General features: G+C 43.2%; 1 protein-coding gene across 4 annotated transcripts in view; it reads left to right on the forward strand.

The window, feature by feature from the left end:
- LOC311050541 (A-kinase anchoring protein 13) overlaps positions 1-21,178 on the forward strand; it is a 114,541-nt gene that overhangs the window by 39,994 nt on the left and 53,369 nt on the right. For 3 of the 4 annotated variants that reach the window (XM_084064626.1, XM_084064627.1, XM_084064629.1), the window contains 5 exons: positions 4,194-4,327; positions 12,632-12,845; positions 13,328-13,511; positions 15,118-15,165; positions 19,987-20,158. In XM_084064626.1, coding sequence (XP_083920752.1) covers positions 4,194-4,327; positions 12,632-12,845; positions 13,328-13,511; positions 15,118-15,165; positions 19,987-20,158 — 752 coding nt within the window. The remainder of the gene's footprint in view (positions 1-4,193; positions 4,328-12,631; positions 12,846-13,327; positions 13,512-15,117; positions 15,166-19,986; positions 20,159-21,178) is intronic. The other variant, XM_084064628.1, reaches the window with a different exon arrangement.

Below are 21,178 nucleotides of genomic sequence, written 5' to 3' on the forward strand. Positions count from 1 at the left end.
TTTTTCAACCCTAAAACCTGATCATAAGGTATTATTATTATGTAAGGATTTTTTTCAAAAAAAAAGTGTACAGAAATTGTTTTAAAAAATGTTTTTATGTGGACACGCCTCCAGTTCATTAAGTATGCCTGGTTCTCACCTTAGCACCTCCTCCACCACCTTAGCACCACCCACCTGTCCTAGTCCCTCCTCCTCCTCATGCCCACACCTGTTGTGTTATGATAATGAGGGGGAGGGTATGTTTTTTGGGGGCTCTGTGATGTCACTATGCCCCTGTTTTTGGATTGGCACGTTTGACTCTCAAGGTTTCAGCCTCCAGGAAAAAAACTCCAAATAGTCAGAGAAGACATGAAACACCATAAAACCACCAGCGGGGGCCTTAATGAAGTTCTATCAACCTCATAGACACATGAAAAACAGAAAAAGTGCAAAAACATGGCACCACCTCTTTAAACATCTGAATTACTTAATTTACGATTGTGTTCTGGCTTGGATCAGTGGAACTAATGTGGTATACTTTAAGCTATAGACCCCTTAACAGACGACGTCACACTGATAAGAACCAGTATGCGTGCAACCAGTATGCGCGCAATTAAACCCATTCTGTCAGGTCTCGCTAGGACGCACCTCACTAGCCAACACTCAAGAGGGGGTTAGGGTGTGCTGAAACCAGCGCACCCCGAAACAACAGGTTGAGAATTGATTGCATGAAACAATCACCTGTGCGTCCAGTCTCAATGTTAGTAAACAAATAATTGGTCTATTTAGCGGTATCACAATGTAAACAGACTTTTCAAGGTTTTAAAGGTATTGTAGGCAACATTAAGCCTAAATTTAAAAAATATTTATATATATATTTTGCATTTTCTCCCCTCTATCAGCCACTATATAATGATGCTGGGGTGTTTTCCTGCATTGAAACACAGTCCTCTTTCTGAAATCCGTATTTTCCCTATTGTTTATGTTTGTCCGGGACGTAAATTAACGCACGCATGTGCGCGTCCGTGTCCGTTTGACTCTATGGAAGTCTATGGAAGCATCACCCCCTGGTGGCCGGGGAAACGAACTGCACAAACATAAACAATACAGGGAAAATACGGTTTTCAGAAAGAGGACTGTGTTTCAATGCAGGAAATCACCCCAGCATCATTATATAGTGGCTGATAGAGGGGAAAAAATGCAATATATATATATATACATATTTTTAAAATTTAGGCTTAATGTTGCCTACAATACCTTTAAAGAAAAAATACCATGATTATTCTTATATTTAATATAGTCATTAATTTAACTTTTAAATTAATGATATATTCATCATTAAATCCACGTGCAATATCCTCACGGCCCGACAGGTTGAGAACGACTGCAGTATTGAGAGATAAGCATGACAATGTCAATGCAGCCACGTGTCATGTATTTGAACCCCTACCCGCACACACCCACACTGTAAACTGCTCTGCACCAACTCCATGGCTAGATTGCAGTACAAAGATGTCACTCTGGACACATCAAATGATGATGTGGGCAGGGGTCCAGTGAGGTGAGGCCAGTGGGTGGGGTTTAGTTTGGGGGTTGGGGCACCACAATAACAAGGAACTGCATAGAGGGGGAACTAAATGACAGGCTCGCTAAAACAAAACAACAAACAGGCAAACTACTACAATTTGACTGCTAGCACATGCGTGTAATTGTGTATGTACATGCAGGTTGTTTGATGTGGTAGTGATGTTGTACTGCCCAGTCCTACACACTGACTCCCCTGCACTGACTGATGGGCAGATGTGTGCCGAAGGATGCTGAGAAGGAGCTATAGAATCTGAGACATTTCAACTGACCCATGGGTGTGTTTGCACATTGTGTATTATCGTCGCTGTCGTGGCAGACACCTTGTATCTCCGTGTTTTTTTTTAGGTTTTCTAGTTTTTTTTCATAAATGGATGTCCTATTTTATTCTTCATTGTATGATAGTGTCGTGCAAATAGACGATCTACATCTACAAGGTCACAACCCGTCACATTTTTTTTTTTAAAGAAAGAAAAACAAACATTGTATATTATTTTCACTTGTAACGATATATCCAAAATCCAACCAGGTTTAAAGTGATTACTGTAAGTCTATCGGTGGGTTTTTTATAAATATTTAACCAATGAAAAGTGTTACTAAGAGCTTGTTACTATAATAATGATAATAGGCAAGACTGAGAGAAAATATCAAATAATAGTCTATTAACAATGATTGTCAATTATGCAATCCTTACCAAACTCCTTACCAAACTCCTCCTTCAACATCAAATGGACCGTTAACGGTCCAGTTGGTATGAATTTAGGGAATGAATGATGGTTGTCCAGTATGTGGCTCCGCCCCCTTTTTCACAGTCCCACCCTTTCACACCCTTCCAGAAAAACTAGCAGAGAACTGTTAGGCTAGGCAGCTGTCTCTCACACACACACACACACACACACACACACACACACACACACACACACACACACACACACACACACACACACACACACAGAGGCAGGATAGCATAGACAAACCCAACAAACACTAGAGTATACTATGCATAAACATACAGAGCGAGAAGAACACACACACACACACACACACACACACACACACACACACACACACACACACACACACACACACACACACACACACACACACACACACACACACACAAAGAGAGAGATGGCACAGGTGTAAGACTGGCATGAGTTGGTGTTTTTTTTGTGGGAGGACTCAGGTCTCTGGTGTTTATGTTAAACCACACAACACACATGGTAGCCTGCCTCTCTCTCTACACACACACACACACACACACACACACACACACACACACACACACACACTCGCACACACACACACACACACACACACACACACACACACACACACACACACACACACACACACACACACACACACAAACACACACACACACACACACACACACACACACACACACACACACACACACACACACACACACACACACAGTATTTTTTACTTTTTGTTGTGTGAGCAGAGAGAACAGCTTATCTTGTATACAATATGTGATGTTACTGGTTGCAATAAAGCTTCACTGTTAAAGTTTAAATAGCTATGCTTCCATTTCCAAAATGGTGCATTTAGATGGCTCCTTTTTCCAAAGCACTTGAAAATGTGCATTACATTCACCCATTCACACACCGATGACTCGGACACTTCGACAGCAATGCAGGCGGAGCCCGTGCAGGATTGAACCGGGAACCTTCCCTTTCCAACACGACCGCTCTGCCTTCTGAACCACTGTATTCATCTGATTGATCTCATTAGAAAAGCTCACTAGAATAGCACATTTCAACTGGATGTACCTTAGAATTCATGGTCATTCTTTATTTATTGAAAAAAATCACCGGTGGTGGTATTTGAACCGGCGACCTTGGGAACGTGGGGCTAACACATAGAGGTATAATATAACTAGAGGGCGGATTGCCCCGCCCCCAGCTATCATTTCAATGAATGTGCTCAGTGGCGTTTTGAAGTAAGCATAGGAACCAATATGGAACCAATATGAACCAATGGAATGGATCCATTGGTCGTGACGCGTCGTGAGCATGCGCACAAAACGGGAGACGCATGCGCAGTAGCATTTAAGTGCATTCTCAGATTTGACCACCAGGCTTGGCCGCTTCAATGTTCTACCGTAGTTCTGGGGGCTTGGGCTAACATCTTAACACATTGAGCCACTGGGCTCAATGCTCTGTTCACTTCCTGGATGTTATTTGAAGCGCTAACCAATGATAGCGCTTCATTTGACCACGCCCCCTATGCCCAGAACATGACGTGGCTCATGAATTGCTGTGAATAGCAAGTGATTATTTTGCTAGTTTAAGCACTTTCAACCTGGCATCCCTATTTTGCTTGGCATGGCATGTTATGTCAACAATAAGTCAACAGGTTAGCCAAACCCTAACCCTAAGTCAACAGGTTTTCCAAAAATGTTGGGATGGGACCGCGCATTGTGATGCGTTCAACTTTCATTCTCATGAAAAGATTTGTTAAGTTGTTTTGTGTGTGTTTTTGTGTGCGTGCGTGCATGTGCGGGCGCGTGTGTGCATGTGTGTGTGCATGTGTGTGTGTGTGTGTGTGTGTGTGTGTGTGTGTGTGTGTGTGTGTGTGTGCGCGCGTGTGTATGTGTTCCACAGGTTCCTCCCAGTCCACAGTGTTCCCCAGTCTCAGTCTGAGCAGCAGCGTTGGGTCTTCAGCCCACAGAGACTCAGGCAGTGACTCAGAGAGCCTCCTCAGTGCAGAGCCTGGAGACGACAACGTCTTCAGAAAGGTCTGTTGGCACATTCACACTCTTCCACCATTGGCCACTGCCAGTTGCCTTAACCCATTTAGACCCGCCTTCTAAATCTTAACAGTTTTCAGACAAACGTCCTATTTTTATTACGAAAAAAATGATAATCACGTTTCTATCAAGGTAAATAAATAGGTCTCATACTTGGACATAATAACTCGATGTCCGGGTTACAAACCGACTCCCTCACAGTGAATTGAGAGCACCATTTTCCGTTTATGATTGTGAACCCCTGCTTGGCTCTTACCCGAGTCAGTGGGTGTGTGGTTTTTTTGCCGTCATTGACAGTCACAGTGTAGAGAGACAGGAAACAGGGAGAGAGAGACATGCAGGTAATCGAACCTTGAAGAGCCAATCATCACCAAAGTCTGTGTCATGCAGAGAGTCAATATTTTTTTTAATGAAATGGTCAAAGTTGTCACATTGCCATTTAAAGTGTGCTGAGTAATTTACAGCGGCAACTCATGCGTCAAGTAATTATGCAAGAAAACATTCCACAGCGCCAGTATCCTTTGTAGTGAATGTGAAGTCTCCAGTCTATAGTAAAGTTAAAAAGGCAGCAAAACATCCTTTCGTTATTTGGAACAGCTAAAAAGGGTTTGGGAGAGAACATCTCTCCATGTGCCGAGAGGCTTGAGGGAGAGCGCTACTGTCAAAGCACCCCAAGAAAACACTCACTCTGACACTCAATACAGACAGTCTTAGAAAAACAACACACATCCAACAGACAGAAAGAAACGAAGTAGCGTATGAAATAGTTACAATTACCTGGGACCACTACAGAAAATTCAGATGAACATTTCATATCCAGCAGGAATTCACATTATTGACATTACCACTGACTAACCCACTAACAGAATTGCCCATAATTTAACACATCGTGTGCCAGAGGTTTATTAAAATAGGGTACGTTCAGTGCCAGCATATCTTCCATCCATTACGTTGATATGTTTCGTGCTGTAGAAGCCCCGACGCGGAAGTGCATGTAAACAAAGCCTGCGTGCGAGACGGCGGAGCGTCCCGACTAACGCCTGGAACAATAATATTTCTAACGCGATCCTCCATTGCAGAGTGATCGCTGATCGAAAACGGCTCACTTCCACCACGTTAAAAAGAAATAGAGATATTAAGCTTTTAGTCAAGGAGTTAACTTTGCAGCGGCCGACCGGAAATATTTTGACATGGATCGACATCCGGCCTCTCCTTCTCAGAGACTCCTTGGATGATCCCAAAGTTTCGTTAGAGCGCCCCACGTGGGCCCCACGTATAAAAAAATAAATGGGTGCCATAAACGGTCCGGACCGTTTATGGCACATGACGCATGGCTTCTCAAAAACGGTCCGGACCGTTTATGGCACATGACGCATGGCTTCTCAAAAACGGTCCGGACCGTTTATGGCACTCAATGTGTTAACTGCACATTGCGATTTACAATGTAGGCATTTAGCAGACGTGCTTATACAGAGCGACTTAACAAGTGTGAAATCTGAGTAAATAGCATGAACCCTAGTCAGCAAACAACAGGGTAAATACTATAGTCACATAATTAGAGTGCATTTCCCACACGTTTTCCATACGAGTTTCAGCCATACATACTGTATATACTGCGGTTGGCTCCAGTATTGTTTAGGCTGCACTCTCCCCAGGATAAATGTTTACCCATTCAATCCGGGAACGCATCTGTGTCATTTTAGATTTGAGTTATAACCATTATTTTATACTTTGGCTATTTTAGAAAAATCGTGAAAATTTGTGCAAATCTTTGAATATAATATATTTTTAAAGCGAACTTTTGTACACACATCTTTGCTTCTGGGGGTCCCTGGAACAAAATATTTTGAAATGGGGGTCAAATGTGTGTGTGTGTGTGTGTGTGTGTGTGTGTGTGTGTGTGTGTGTGTGTGTGTGTGTGTGTGTGTGTGTGTGTGTGTGTGTGTGTGTCTGTGTCTGTGTCTGTGTGTGTGTGTGTGTGTGTGTGTGTGTGTGTGTGTGTGTGTGCGTGTGCGTGGCCAAATACATATAATTTTGGGGTTCCTTGACATGAAAAGGTTTGAGAACCGCTCATATAGCAGCATAGGGGTTTTCAGAAAACTGTTAGGATTTAGAAGACATTTGTAGATTCCCCAGAAGCTTTGAGTTACAAATGTTCACTTAAAAAAACATATATTCAAAGATTTGCACCCATTTTCAAGATTTTTCAGAAACCAATAGCAGATCGACAAGCTCGCAGCGCAGCACTCGGTGGCGCGCTATGATATGATATCTGCTATTTTTGAATAGCCAAAGAAATCTAAAATGACATGCGTTCACGGATTGAATGGGTTAGCTTCCATGTAGTCTTCATTACAACCCATTCTGCTCTGCACCACGTCGTGCAATGGCCTGGATGTCTATTCTCATGCGTGTCCAAAAATAATACTAAATAATGCAAATGAGGAGCTGACCCGCTGGCACAATGTGTGCTCTGTCTGTGAATTGTAAAATGTTTTCTTTTCTTTGTCATTTTTAGCCGCATGCTGAAAAGCATAGCGGCTCTATATTCAGTCTGACTCTGACCCAACAGATTTCCGACATGTATTCATGTTTGCAACACTTTTTTTGCGTGATTGGCTGTCGTTTAAGCCAATGGGCGCCCTCGTCCTCCCAAGCTATGGGACTAGACACGCCTCTCTCAGTGGATTCGTCTGAGCGCTAGCCGAATTTGGCTAATAGTTAGCTTGTATGCTTGTATGATGTTACTAACTGTTTTTAGCCAAACGCGGTAATGTCCACTCTCCATTAGTTCTCGACGCAAGTTGCGTTATTAATCCCGTAATTTTCATGTATTGTACATCCCAAAATCAAATGTATTAACCATGCGAGAGAGAGTAAAAAAAAAAGCGATTCTGGGCGAGGTAAACAGAACACTCGCCCCAAAACACACTCACCCCCATTCATTTCGCAGACAGAGGCCGCCGGATTAGACCCGGGCGAGTGTGTTTGGGCACGAGCGTTCTTGTAATCCCTTGCCGCATATGTAGCCATGGTTCACATTCATGTTTCAGGGCTACTACCTACCGCATGATGCATCCATATCAAGGGCCCTTTTAATACAAAAACCCACGGCAATTTCGGTCTACAGTACACCAGCCTTCAACAATAGTGTACATTCAGTGGTCAGGTTCGTTCAGAAATCAATTGAAGAACGCAGGAGCGAGTTTTCCATATATAGCAAGCCACGCGCGAGAACGTGCATACACGCAGTACACTACACATGTGTCGTTTTCAGATGGTTTTAATTTGAAGGTATAACAGGCTGTTCAATGTGTTTTTGTGAGTTACGAGAACTGACCGGCGTGCTCTATGCCGTCGTGTTGTGTTAAGTTACACAAGTGGCAGAAACGGTGCTTTCTGATTTTCACAATACAATGTAATCCACCCGCGTTTAGTTCAGTATTATAAAAGTGTTCACCCAACGCGTGTAAACTTAAGCTAATAGGTTAACAACAGTCTCGAGTCGGTCTCAAACAGTCAGGGGGGGGGGGGGCGGGGGAGACAAAGACTCGGTCGAGAGAGGCAGAGAAATGCAGACGATGCATCTCATTGCACAGAGGTGCGTGAGCAAGATAAGGATTTAACTTCATTTAAATCAGCACAGTGTAAGCACAGTGTAAGTTAATGTCCGCTGCCGTCAGCGCCATCTTCATAATAGATAAATATATATTCAGAACAGAATAATAATATTAAAAATATTTAATAAAACAAAAAATTGAAAATCTTCTTTTCTTTTTTTTCGGGTTTTGGGCCTAACATGATGGCAATAGTCAGGTTCGGGCCGAGCCCCGGGCCGGCCCAGTCGGGCCCAGTTAGGGCCGAGCCTTCATTTTCAGGCCCGTTGAGAACTCTATAAATGATTAGTAGCCTTAAAGCTACTATTTGAATACTATTATTATTTTGCCTATACTATGTGGCTAACTGTGCATCACTCTGATTGCATCTTTCATTCATTCTGCAACGTGTTAATTGTCCATCACCTGACAACCATTAGCTGTCTTTTGTCATCTTCATTTCTTTATAGTTAAATGTTGTGTTGTTGACAAGATTGGGGCCAAAAAAGCCTGCCGCATGCGGCTTTATTATGACTTGTCATTCTTGTTTTTTTTTCATGGGAAACTCGCTGTTATCGGCTGATCTTTGCCTTACAACATTCGAGCCCTACTGTACTACAACCACACTGTCATAACCCCAACCCCCTTCTGCATTCATTCTGTTCCCGTAGTACGGCTAGAAGTACAAACTTCTAGCCATTGTAGAAGTTTGTCAATAATTTATCCAACATCTTTGTTTCCAAACAATTCCTTGGTAAAGTGAAAAGGGAACAAAATCTAACTTATCTGAAACGCTTCCTCTTGAGATTGACACAAAAGTGCAGCATTAATACAGCAGCACATTTTTTTGTTACAAGGCTGAGAGAGAGCAATGGTTCTAAAACGTTTTCATTTGAAGGACCAACAATTTGCTACAGTATGCATTAAGCCACGGATCCCCATAACTCTGAGAGTGTACAAATGAGGTTCATTTGTACCCTGACCCCATTTTTAGAACCACTTAGAGATTCCATCCAGGCTGAAACCAGTATTTTTGTGACTCTGAGTTTTGTGTTTTATTTGTTTTGCACCCTGTAGGTGTTTCAGTAGCCAGCAAGCTCTTTCAGTGAGCAGTCAGCTCAACAGCTGTTTGTGGAAGTCGAAACCGTGGTTTGTTTCTGTGTGTTACAGCTGTAGCGTTGTGCCCTTTAGCTCAAGGTAAAATACTGTTAGCTGCCAGTATTTATTGTGCTGAACACTGAAAACATGATCTTAGTGATATGTTGCATAATGCCCGCTGTAAATAAATACATAAACACACACACACACACACACACACACACACACACACACACACACACACACACACACACACACACACACACACACACACACACACACACACACACACACACACACACACACACACACACACACATGCACTCACCCTCCCACACCGCTCCCAGTTCAATTTAACACACGGGTGCGCACACACACACACACACACACACACACACACACACACACACACACACACACACACACACACACACACACACACACACACACACACACACACAGACAGCACAAAGCACATACATTATGCACACAGTGACACTCACACATGTTATGGAGTAGCATTTTATCCAGGGACAATTCCGCTGCGCATGCAGTCTTTTCTACTCACACTCTCACCTGAGACCTGCAAAGTATAATACTATAATGCGGAGTGGGGCATACCATGCACCTGTACATATTATATTTTATGTACAGTAGATTATAAAACACATAATGTAATGGAGGCAGTGTATTGTAGAGCAGCTCGATGTGACGAGCTTCACTCGCGACGTACTGTGTTGCTGAGGTCATAGAATTAACTCACTTCCTCCTCAACAGACCTGGGTGCAATCTTTGACCAAAACTTGAACTTGGACATAAACAAGCCTGCTTTTTCCAGCTCCAGCACATTGCAAAAGTCTAATTAATGCTATCAATTACTAATCCATACCTTAATTATTTTCAGGCCGCGACTCTTTTCTCCCCTCTCAGTTAAGTACCCTGTCCAACCTGCAAAAAACAATCCTTCCATCCCTTCACTGGTTTGCCCGTAAAGTACTGCTTATCACATACAAGGCCCTGCATGGTCTTGTCACTTCATACAAATGTGTACTTTTGCATCCGTACTCCACCTCTAGGCCACTCAGATCTTCTGACTACGGTCTCTTATTTATACCCCGCAACACTCCGCAAATTGCGATTGCGCTTTGTGATTGCGCTTTGGCATTGGGGCTCCGTCCCTCTGGAACAGACGCACCCCACCCCCAGATCAGTCTTTTGAAGAAAAAAAACTTCTCGACACACATACACACACATAAACTTGCACATTCTCTCAGTCAGTCAGTGGAAATCCTGTCTATAGTATAAAGGAGATCTTTGAAGCCACTCTGTGCATCTAACAGGAGCAGCTCTGTGTTTCCACTCTTTCTGCACGGCTCTCACACTCTGCAGCTGCCCTGCACAATGGACCCCGTTCAACCTCACACCTACTAATTAGCCATAAAGTGACCGCCCTAAGGTCTGTGTGTGTGTGTGTGTGTGTGTGTGTGTGTGTGTGTGTGTGTGTGTGTGTGTGTGTGTGTGTGTGTGTGTGTGTGTGTGTGTGTGTGTGTGTGTGTGTGTGTGTGTGTGTGTGTGTGTGTGAGAGAAGAGAAAGTGCATGAGAGGGTGAGAGAATGTGTGTTTTTGTGTTTGCATGTTCCCAATATGTGTTCCCACCAGTGTTGTTCCAGAGCCTGTCGGTTTGTTTTATCATACCTTATGTGTCAGAGGGGAGGGGTCTGTCTCATAGCACAACACATTGAACAGTAAGTAGAAAATGTGGCCCCACCTGGAGTCATGCCAGTGGGAAACTCTAGCACGCACTACCTGTACTTAACATTATGAATAATGAAACTACATTATGCAAGTGTCATTAGCTCACCACTAAGCTATGAGTATATTCTTCTGTCAAATCAATACACATTCACCATGGGGGCATTATTGCCAGGCAGCCCCACCCCAATGTTTAACACGGTGGGCCATCGATATACCTGATGACTATGGGATGAATATGAAATGGTGGAGCACGAAATAACTTATGGGACATCTTTTCCCCTGAGAGATGTTGGTTTTGATGAGGTCGTGGAGGTTTATTGGTGTGTTTTGAATGTCAGAGTGCCCATAAAGCAGCCCTGGTCCATTATCTCTAAACGCTGCCATTTGGTCTTGATTACAGCCCATTCCACTGACTGCTCCAACACTGCCAGGCGGCACAATGTCCTGTTGAGTCACCTCGCGCTGCACTTGTTTTTCACATTTATTTAAACAGGAGTACGTTGACCGGTCACGCAGGAGTACGTTGACCGGTCACGCACACTCCTTTTAATGCAACACCTTGCTTTATTTTATTTATTATATGCACACCATTACACACGCTCACACCAGGGACCTGCCCAGTGCAACTCCTCATATGCACCACACTGTGCAATCCAGAGTGTTAATTTAACTCTGAGAGTGTACATAGCCGGGTCCATTTGGTTACATTTGTGCACTCAAGTGTAACCAAGAGTGACAAATGGATACATTGACACTGAGTATTTTAGTGTGTACAACCCCACATGTCAGTTAATGACCTTAGCATTGATCTCTGCAGCAGGCTAATGGGACAGTTGACCCCATTAGCCTGACCATACCTGTATGTCCTGTTTTTTGACCTCGAACAGCAGTCACGTAAGGCTGAGCGTGCAGACATAAGGTAGAGACAGCCTGAAGAACGGTAGAAATATCAGCCCACCTTTGTCACAAAATGACTTACACTATGGTCTTGTTTTGGTGGTTTCTTATGGCAGGGCTCTCCATGAGTCTAGCCGTCTATAAGATAAGAGTGTGTGTGTGTGTGTGTGTGTGTGTGTGTGTGTGTGTGTGTGTGTGTGTGTGTGTGTGTGTGTGTGTGTGTGTGTGTGTGTGTGTGTGTGTGTGTGTGTGTGTGTGTGTGTGTGTGTGTGTGTGTGTGTGTGTGTGTGTGTGTGTGTGTGTTTGTGTCTGTCGCTAATCTGCCAGTGCCAATTTTCTTATGCACACTGGCAGTTAGCCAATGAAGTACCTCCACTCATTAATGTGGTTGCCCGAAAGGGCTACCCACTATAGTACTTGGCCGACTTTATATATTATTAATAATATTATTATAGATAAACTGAAGTTTGTCCGGCTACTACTCCCCAGTTTTGGCGGCACACACTCGAGCCATATGTCAAATCGACGGCTTCATCGGGAATCGTGTGCTTCCATTTTGCTCAGCGATATAAATGTATTAGTAAATACATGTTTGGGGAAATTCATTAATTTCAGTAGCCACGTAGAAATGACAGCAAGGAGAGTAAATTAATACAACAGACAATTCACAGAAATAAAAAAGCTAAGAAATCATAGCTTAAAGCATATTTCTCAGAAACTCAGCCAAGCAAGTAAAGTAAGAGCGAATAAATAAATGCATAATACTTAGGATTTTAAAACATATACCCTTGGAGTCATACTGTATGGAAACTCCTGAAGTTTGAATGCCCCTGTACAGTATGTGCATGATGCATCTAATCATCAAAATCAATGAAATGAATGAATGAATCAATCAATCAATCAATGTACATATCTAACTGTTGGCTCTGTGTTTCTATCCCTCCAGTGTGATGACGTGGTGACGTGTGGAGACAGTACCAGTGAGGTGTCGGTGTCCTGCTCCTCTACAGACGACACAGCCAGCGTAGGTCCTCCCAGCTCCAGCCCCGACAGCTGTCTGGAGGGACAGACCCAGGCCCTCGGCACCTGGACCCCAGAGGAGAGCACTCGAACTGGGGTTAATACCGTGCCAGGGCTCGGCTTTGGTGGTGAAGCTGGAGGTAAAACGTTTGGGTGACATTGTTTTTATGGCATTTGTCATCTTAACCCATTAAAACCGGGAAAGCATCTGTCACTTTAACCATATTTTATACTTAGCAGATATGCAAGCCCATAGCACGTGGCGCGCTATGAACTTGTAGATCTGCTATTTTTGAAAAATCTTGACAATTTTTGCAAATCTTTGAATATGCATTTTTAAAAGCAATTTATTTTTACTCAAATCTTTGCTTCTGGGGGTCCCTGGAACAAAATATTTTGAGATGGGGGTCGGCGGCCAAATGCATAACATTTTGGGGGTCCTTGACATGAAAACATTTTTTGAACCACTAATATAACAACATAAGTTTTTCAGAAAACTGTTAAGGATTTAGAAGACATTTATATAATCGGGTCCTCAGGTCTTAATGGGTTAATTGGCTTTGTTTGTAGCTTTGTTTCGACTCTCCGCTCCTCTGGTTTACACTACTGTATTTGACTGCAGGTGCAGGAGAAACAGAAGAGGAAGCTAAAGACAGGGTGACTGAGGTGGTACCTACCCGACGATCAGCTCTCCTGCTGCGGTCGAGCCTCCGCTCCTTGTCCCCTCTACGACGACACAGCTGGGGCCCCGGCAAGAACGCTACAGGAGGAGGAGGAGGGGGAGACGCAGACATGAACCAAAGGAGGTGGGTTCAGGTGTCAGGGCTGTCCCTTTGAGCAAACAAAAGCATGATGAACTGGTTATTACTGATTCACAAATTGTGTTTCTATCAGCTACCACTACAGATTTATGTAATCTTCCCTTGTGCTATGTTGTACGTCTACTTATGTAGAAACCTACGGCAGAGTAGAAGAGAGAGGATTATGTCACTGGGGTCCTCAATACCTCCCAGCAAATAGAATAGCAAAATATGTGTATTAAACATGGATGTCAGCCACGGAATGGCTGAATGAACCAACTCAACACCTACACACTGTTCTCTCCAAGTGCCTGTAGGCTTTCATTGCAGGACTGTATGGAATATCATTTATTGATTTGCTTGTGCTGTATTGGCTCACACATAGACATCATTAAGAACCTGTCCTGTACCCATGCAGTCTCAGCCTTAAGCCTCAAGTTTGATTGCTGACTTCTGTCAAATCAATGCAAGTTACAGTGTACATATCAATGCTATGCTACAGTATTATGACTCTATGCCTTTAGAATAGAATAGTGTGGATTAATAGGAGGTTCTATAAACATTTTACCAACAGGAGTAGTGTGACATAACGCTATGAGAGCATCATGGTAGATTGTTTTTGGATTATAAAAATGGTTTAATGTCTCAGCTTTACAGTTTATAGCAGCTGTGGTTGTGCATGTTCAGCATCATTGTGTTATGGGCCTGGGTTAGGTTTACTCAGGATATAAAGCTTGCATCATATTTCAAGTGGCCTGGCCTGTCGAGCATACTGTACGCACACGCACGCACACTCACACAGCACAACACAACACAACACAATTAAAAGCGCTTAAGTGGCTTAATGACAAAAAAGCCGTAGCTTTTTTGTGGTCCGCATACAAAACAAACAACACCCAACAGACTATACAAACGACGTACAAAAACACAATGATAAATAAATATGAAAATAGAACATGGCTGCGTGCGTGCACACACACACACGCACGCACGCACGCACGCACGCACGCACGCACGCACGCACACACACACACACACACACACACACACACACACACACAGAAAAATGTAAGACCTCAACAACTATTTGAAATGAAGAAGTGAAGAAGACTTAGTGTTTTGATCAGCGCTTGTAGGTCTTCATCCCGAACTGCATAGTTTCATCACATCCTGTATTAGGGGTGGGACGATATGGGTATCTCACGATACGATATCTGTGGCGATATTAGGCCCTCGATAACGATAATATCACGATATTCGATATATTGCGATATATTGCGATATCACGATATATTGCATGAAATTTCACCAACGATATATCACGATAGTCCTTGTATTCAATTAATAAACACTTAAAATAGCACCAAACAGTTCAAAATCATCATTACGTCGGAAAAACAACGTATCACAAAACTAACTAACTTTTTTTCGGCATTATATCGATTATTTATCGCGGGAGAAAGTATCGCGATATATCCCGATATCGATATATCGTCCCACCCCTATCCTGTGGACAAATGATTAATATAGTGTACCAGTCTTTTTTGTCTTTTTCTCCCATCACACTAATCTTTCTGATCGTCACCCATCTCATCCTGTCTTACCTACTCAGCACCCTTCGGAGTCCTGGAGAGGGAAAGCCAACCTTTCACAGGAGAAGGTACTAACACAACAAGACATTTTACTAACTCATTTTACTGACTGTTTCTGCTCCTGGTTGTTGCCTTATATATACCATGTTTTCCCCATGCAGACAAACAGCGTTAACTACTTCTTGCCATTAAAAAAAGCTCAAACTAAAAATCAATATTCTACTTCAAATTCTTGTCACTTAGCTCTTGCTCTTACCCAGAGTGACTTACAGTGTATAGAAGGGCACTTCAGCTCAGGGCACACTGGCTTTGGCAGTGACATTTTGCAAGGTTTAAAGGTACAGTAACAGATGATATAAAAAGATCAGAATCATCTTTAATGTCACATCACAGGTTTGCAGGTGTAAAACAGTGGGTGAAATTAGTTTTTCTGCAAGCTCCATCGTTTTTGTTGTTTCCAGAAACAAAAACAAAAAGAAGGGGGAGCAAGGGGGGAAAGAAATAATAAAAAAAACAAAGGTTTCTACATACATACATAATACAGTACTTAACAATTTACTTTTCCTTGTGTATGCAAACATACCTGTCCAATAAGATGACTGTGATCCTCAGTCACTGTGATATAATTGTGATTGAAGAAAAAGCTGCTAAACTGATAAAAGATGTTCTGTACTGTGCTGTACACGGTACAGTACGACCCTCCTCTGTACCAGCAGTACCTTTGATGATGTTTTTGTACAATTTATTTGATTGTATGCACCTTAATACTAGCGTTTTTATATATATATATAAGTCGATCTGGATAAGAGCATGGCTACATGGGAATGTAGATAGTGCTGTTTGGCTTCACAGGGCAGCATATATGACATTAACTTTAGTACTGTAGATGTCTGTCTGTCTGTCTGTCTGTCTGTCTGTCTGTCTGTCTGTCTGTCTGTCTGTCTGTCTATCTATCTATCTATCTATCTATCTATCTATCTATCTATCTATCTATCTATCTATCTATCTATCTATCTATCTATCTATCTATCTATCTATCTATCTATCTATCTATCTATCTATCTATCTACAGTATCTATCTATCTATCTATCTATCTATCTATCTATCTCTTCCTCCTCTGTTAAAAAGACACTGCAGCTAATTTGAATACCACTCTAAGATTTACATGCTAGCTGATTTGCATGTTTGTGTGTCAGAGTGTCTGTGTGTGAGTTTGTGTGCGCACACAGTACATGCATTCATTTCTTCAGTCAGTAGTGTGTGTGTGCGCGTGCGTGCGTGCGTGCGTGCGTGCGTGCGTGCGTGCGTGCGTGCGTGTGTGTGTGTGTGTGTGTGTGTATGTGTGTGTGCGCGTCTGTGTGTGTGTGTGTGTGTGTGTAAATTATTTGGGTGGATGTGGGTGTAGTTGTTTGCATGAATCTCTCTGTCATCGTGTTTCTGTCTGCTTGTGTGTGTGCGCATGCGTGTGTGTGTTTGTTTTTTGTGTTTGTGTTCTGCTCCATTGTTCATAACTTCTCATCATTGCCCTCCACAGGTGTCAGTCAGTCAATCAGTCAGTCAGTCAGTCAGTCAGTCAGAATGACAGGTAATTAATTATTCTACTATGGAATACATGAGCAACCACTGACCTTCATCGTAGCACACAGATATAATACTATGACAGAAACACTCATCTATATTCACTCGCCCCCGGGCAGGTGAGTGCTGTTTTTTACGCCACATGTCATTATTAAACTTTGTTTACCTTTATAGTTTACATGATAGCTTTGCGCTATGCTGTGCTCTATCTACACTGTCTCCCTCTCAGCTTCTTACGGTAGACAGTGATTGGATTGCACAGTTCTTCCTCTGGGGAGAGGAAAAGATGGCACTATTGTCATTTCGACTTTTTACTATCCTACAGTTTGAAGAAAATAATTTAGCTGTCTTATTCAGTGGGACTTACAATGAGTGAGCAGGTATAGTAGGACGTTGGGTGTCGTGCTCAAGGACACGTTGGCTGCGGTGGAGATTACTGAACTCATGACTTTTCAATTATGGAACATAAATCTCTATAACGGCCAATTGCTTTAGTTTTAGTGATGTTTGAGCGTGCTGGACAGATGTATGGGTCGGGCTCTGATCGTTGAAAAGCTGTGTGTGTGTGTGTGTGTGTGTGTGTGTGTGTGTGTGTGTGTGTGTGTGCCCGTGTGTCTGTGGTGTCCTGTGTGCATCCATGTGTGTGACTGTACAACCGTTCAGACAGCTGTGTGTGTGAGTGGTACTATAATGCATCATAAGCCTGTCCATAAAGCAGTGATCCCAGGCACACACACACAGTTCAGTGTGAATAGACCTGTCCTGTCTCCACTCATAATCACTGCTCTGCCTACAGTCAAGGCTGTGTTATTTACAGCAGTAGGATACGTGTAATTGTGTTAGTAAATCACACAGCTAGCTGCTGCACTCAGGACACTCAGGGGCGTTGAGGATATGCGTCTTGCTCAAGTGTGAAGGCTCTCTCTCTCTCCGTACCACAGGCACAGGCACACGCACGCACGCACGCACGCACGCACGCACGCACGCACGCACGCACGCACGCACGCACGCACGCACGCACGCACGCACGCACGCACACACGCACACACACACACACACACACACACACACACACACACACACACACACACACACACACACACACACACACACACACACAGAGACATAGATATTCAGAAGGTTCCCGGTTTGATCCCTGCTCCTTCTGGCATCATGACAAAGTGTCCTTGAGCAATACATTGAACCTTTTAACTGGACCTGACTAGCAGGTTGGTTCCTTGCATGGCTGCCTCCACTGTCAGTGTGTGAATGGTTGAGTGTGACACATACATTGCTTTAATGCAGAGCATTTCTAAACAGCACAGACAGATGGTTAAACTCATAGAGATATTTGAACAGAATCACACGCACAAAGCATAGTCAAACAGACAAACACACAGATGCTGCATAGATGCATGTACTGACACAGACATGCACAGCCTATTTTCGGGGCAGATGGTTTACGCTAATATGCGGATTAAACATTAAGCAGCCACCTTCCTTCAAGCTGGAGAACATGTTTTGGCATGTTTTTTATATGTATGTTCTAACCCACATGTGACAAAGGCTAAATACTTGGATCCAACAAAACTGTAGCAGATTGAAGGCATAATATCCATATTGGGTGGGTTTTCCTTCATGAAAGCCTTCTTGATTGGTGAACTACCTACAGATATATTATTACACATAATGCCACGTTCTGTTTGGCTCATCGTCGCTGGACATGCTTTAAGCAATTCTTAAAGTGCTTATATAGTTACTTATACACATACGGTACATGAATGTACAGTTAAAGCATGGTCAGAGCGTACTAGCCTTGATACAAGAGTCTTGGTGTTAGCTCAAAATAGTCTTTAGGGTTCCGCACTTGGGGTCCGTACATCTACAGTACATAAACGTTCCGATGACGATGAGCGTACCAGCCCCATTTTAGAGACAACATTTCTCATGCACACGTCACATGCGTATACATGCACGTGAAAAATTACTGCTGTGCAGATCTCTAGATGGACGTCTGCTCAGGGTCTACTATAATGTACATCCGCGTGGACTGCTTAAACTGGACTTTCACACTGAGAAACGCTCCTCATAGGACAATGCCAGACATGTTAACTGCATTTGTTATTTCCTTCCAAGATGATTTTACATCTTGGCAGTCTGTTGAGGTGCCATAGATTTGCTTTTTTGATGACTCTGCACCACATCCGTTTTCTCTTGGGAGAAATTATGTTTCCAAGGGTTTTCTTCCATGACACTATGAAACTTACCAGTAGACCACTGTGCTGAGCACAGCACACTGTTCTTAAAAGGTAATGAAAAGTGATCATTTGATTGGTCATGATTGAATGCACCTGCAACACACCCACTGACAATACATTCAGTGTAATCTGACGCACCTCTCCAGGGACTCCGCCCGTGTGTTGCCACGCCCCACCTGTCACGCCGTTGAATGTGCTTCATGTCGGTTCGCCTGTTTCCCCAAAATAGGGCCCTTAAACAGAATCAGACACACACAAACTGCCCACCTGACTCCAAGATCAGTCCCTTTATACACACACACAGATGCCTGCTGCTGTAGCACAGTGCTTTATGAAGAACAGAGCGGTGATTTCTCAGCTGCTTAAACACCAGCTGTCCACACTGTGTGTGTGTGTGTGTGTGTGTGTGTGTGTGTGTGTGTGTGTGTGTGTGTGTGTGTGTGTGTGCGTGTGCGTGTGCGTGTGCGTGCGTGCGTGCGTGCGCTAGTGTACTGTGTACACATACAGTACCTAGCTGTGTGTTTGTGGAGGGACTAGGGAAGTGTGTGTCTGTGTGTTTCTGTGCATGTCTGCATGTGTGCTTTTGTGCTTGTGGAATAAGTGTGCACGTGTGTTAAAATTTGAACTGGGAATGGAGTGGGAAGGTATATGCATAATGTATATGTATGTGTGTGCACTGTGCACATGCTTGTGTGTATGCAAGTCCTTTTTTAACAGGACTTTGGGTACAATATGGTGTGTGTGTGTGTGTGTGTGTGTGTGTGTGTGTGTGTGTGTGTGTGTGTGTGTGTGTGTGTGTGTGTGTGTGTGTGTGTGTGTGTGTGTGTGTGTGTGTGTGTGTGTGTGCGTGCGTGCGTGCGTGTGTTTGTGCGTGCGTGTGTGTGTGCGCGTGTGCGTTTGCACGCGCACACATACGTCTGCTAGTTACTCTACAAGGTGATGGTTGTTTTCAATATAGAGTTAGATACTGACACCCTGCTCCTCATAAATAATCCTCTAATATCTACTGTTGTTCTCTGTTTCTGACTCTCCATCTCTCTCTCTCTCTGTAGTTACAGTCTGGAAGGCCTCAGTGGAGAACAGGATACTGTGAAGGGCCCATGCTCCCGGGGCTCCCAACGGGGGACCATGCTGAACAACGAGGAGGAGAGGGGAGGAGGTTCCCTGGTGTCTCTCACTGAGGAGCAGGAAGACGCGGGGGAGCATGGAAACATGGAGGAGCAGGTTCGGCTCTAACACATATGAAATATATTTGGCCATATACTGTACGTGTATGTTACTGTATGTTATCTAGTGGATATAAGTAGCAGATATATTTGGGCTAGGTTATATCAAAAATAAAACAGAAATGCCAAAAAATAATCAGTCTCAGTCAAAATCCATGCAAGGTTATAATTGGAGTTACCAGGAATCCTTGTAAATACTTATTGATTATGTTTAGTTTTTATATAGTTATTATATAGTTTCGGTTCCAACTTACATAACCTTATTTGATCACTATCTATGATATATCATTATGGACTGTCATCTCAAAATGATAGTGGCTTGTCCACTCCACTTTTGTTTCATTTAGTTTCATTTGTACACTCAGCGTGTTATCAACACTGGGGACTTGATCCTAGTCAAGTCCACCTGCAGGGTTCAAATGTGTTCATAAGTCTTAACCACTACAACATTGACAGACACACGCATCATAAAGTTTGCTGATATTGATCTGTTGATAATTTGATGCAGCTAGCCTGCAGGCAGATTGAGTTGCTGCAGTCCCTCAGACCCATGGACAGACCCATGTATTTAAATAAAAAATGTAAAGGTGTGTGTGTGTGTGTGTGTGTGTGTGTGTGTGTGTGTGTGTGTGCGCACACGGCTGCGTGCATGTGCGTGTGGAGATGATTGAATTAAGTTAGTGCTCAAGGGCATGTGTGTGGCTGTATATCGAGTGTGTGTGTGTGTGTGTGTGTGTGTGTGTGTGTGTGTGTGTGTGTGTGTGTGTGTGTGTGTGTGTGTGTGTGTGTGTGTGTGTGTGTGTGTGTGTGTGTGTGTGTGTGTGTGTGTGTGTGTGTGTGTGTGTGTGTGTGTGTGTGTGTTTGCATATGCTTGTACTGTATGTGCATGTATTTCAATTCATTAGCAACACACCTGAGATTAACTAATAGGTCTTTTGGAAGGTCAAAGGAAGAGTTATTAACATCCAACCTTATTAGCACTCAGGGGAAAACACAATGTTTGTCAGATCGGCAATAA

Source organism: Gymnoscopelus microlampas (assembly GCF_963454915.1).
Source record: "Gymnoscopelus microlampas genome assembly, chromosome: 1".
NCBI lineage: Eukaryota > Metazoa > Chordata > Actinopteri > Myctophiformes > Myctophidae > Gymnoscopelus > Gymnoscopelus microlampas.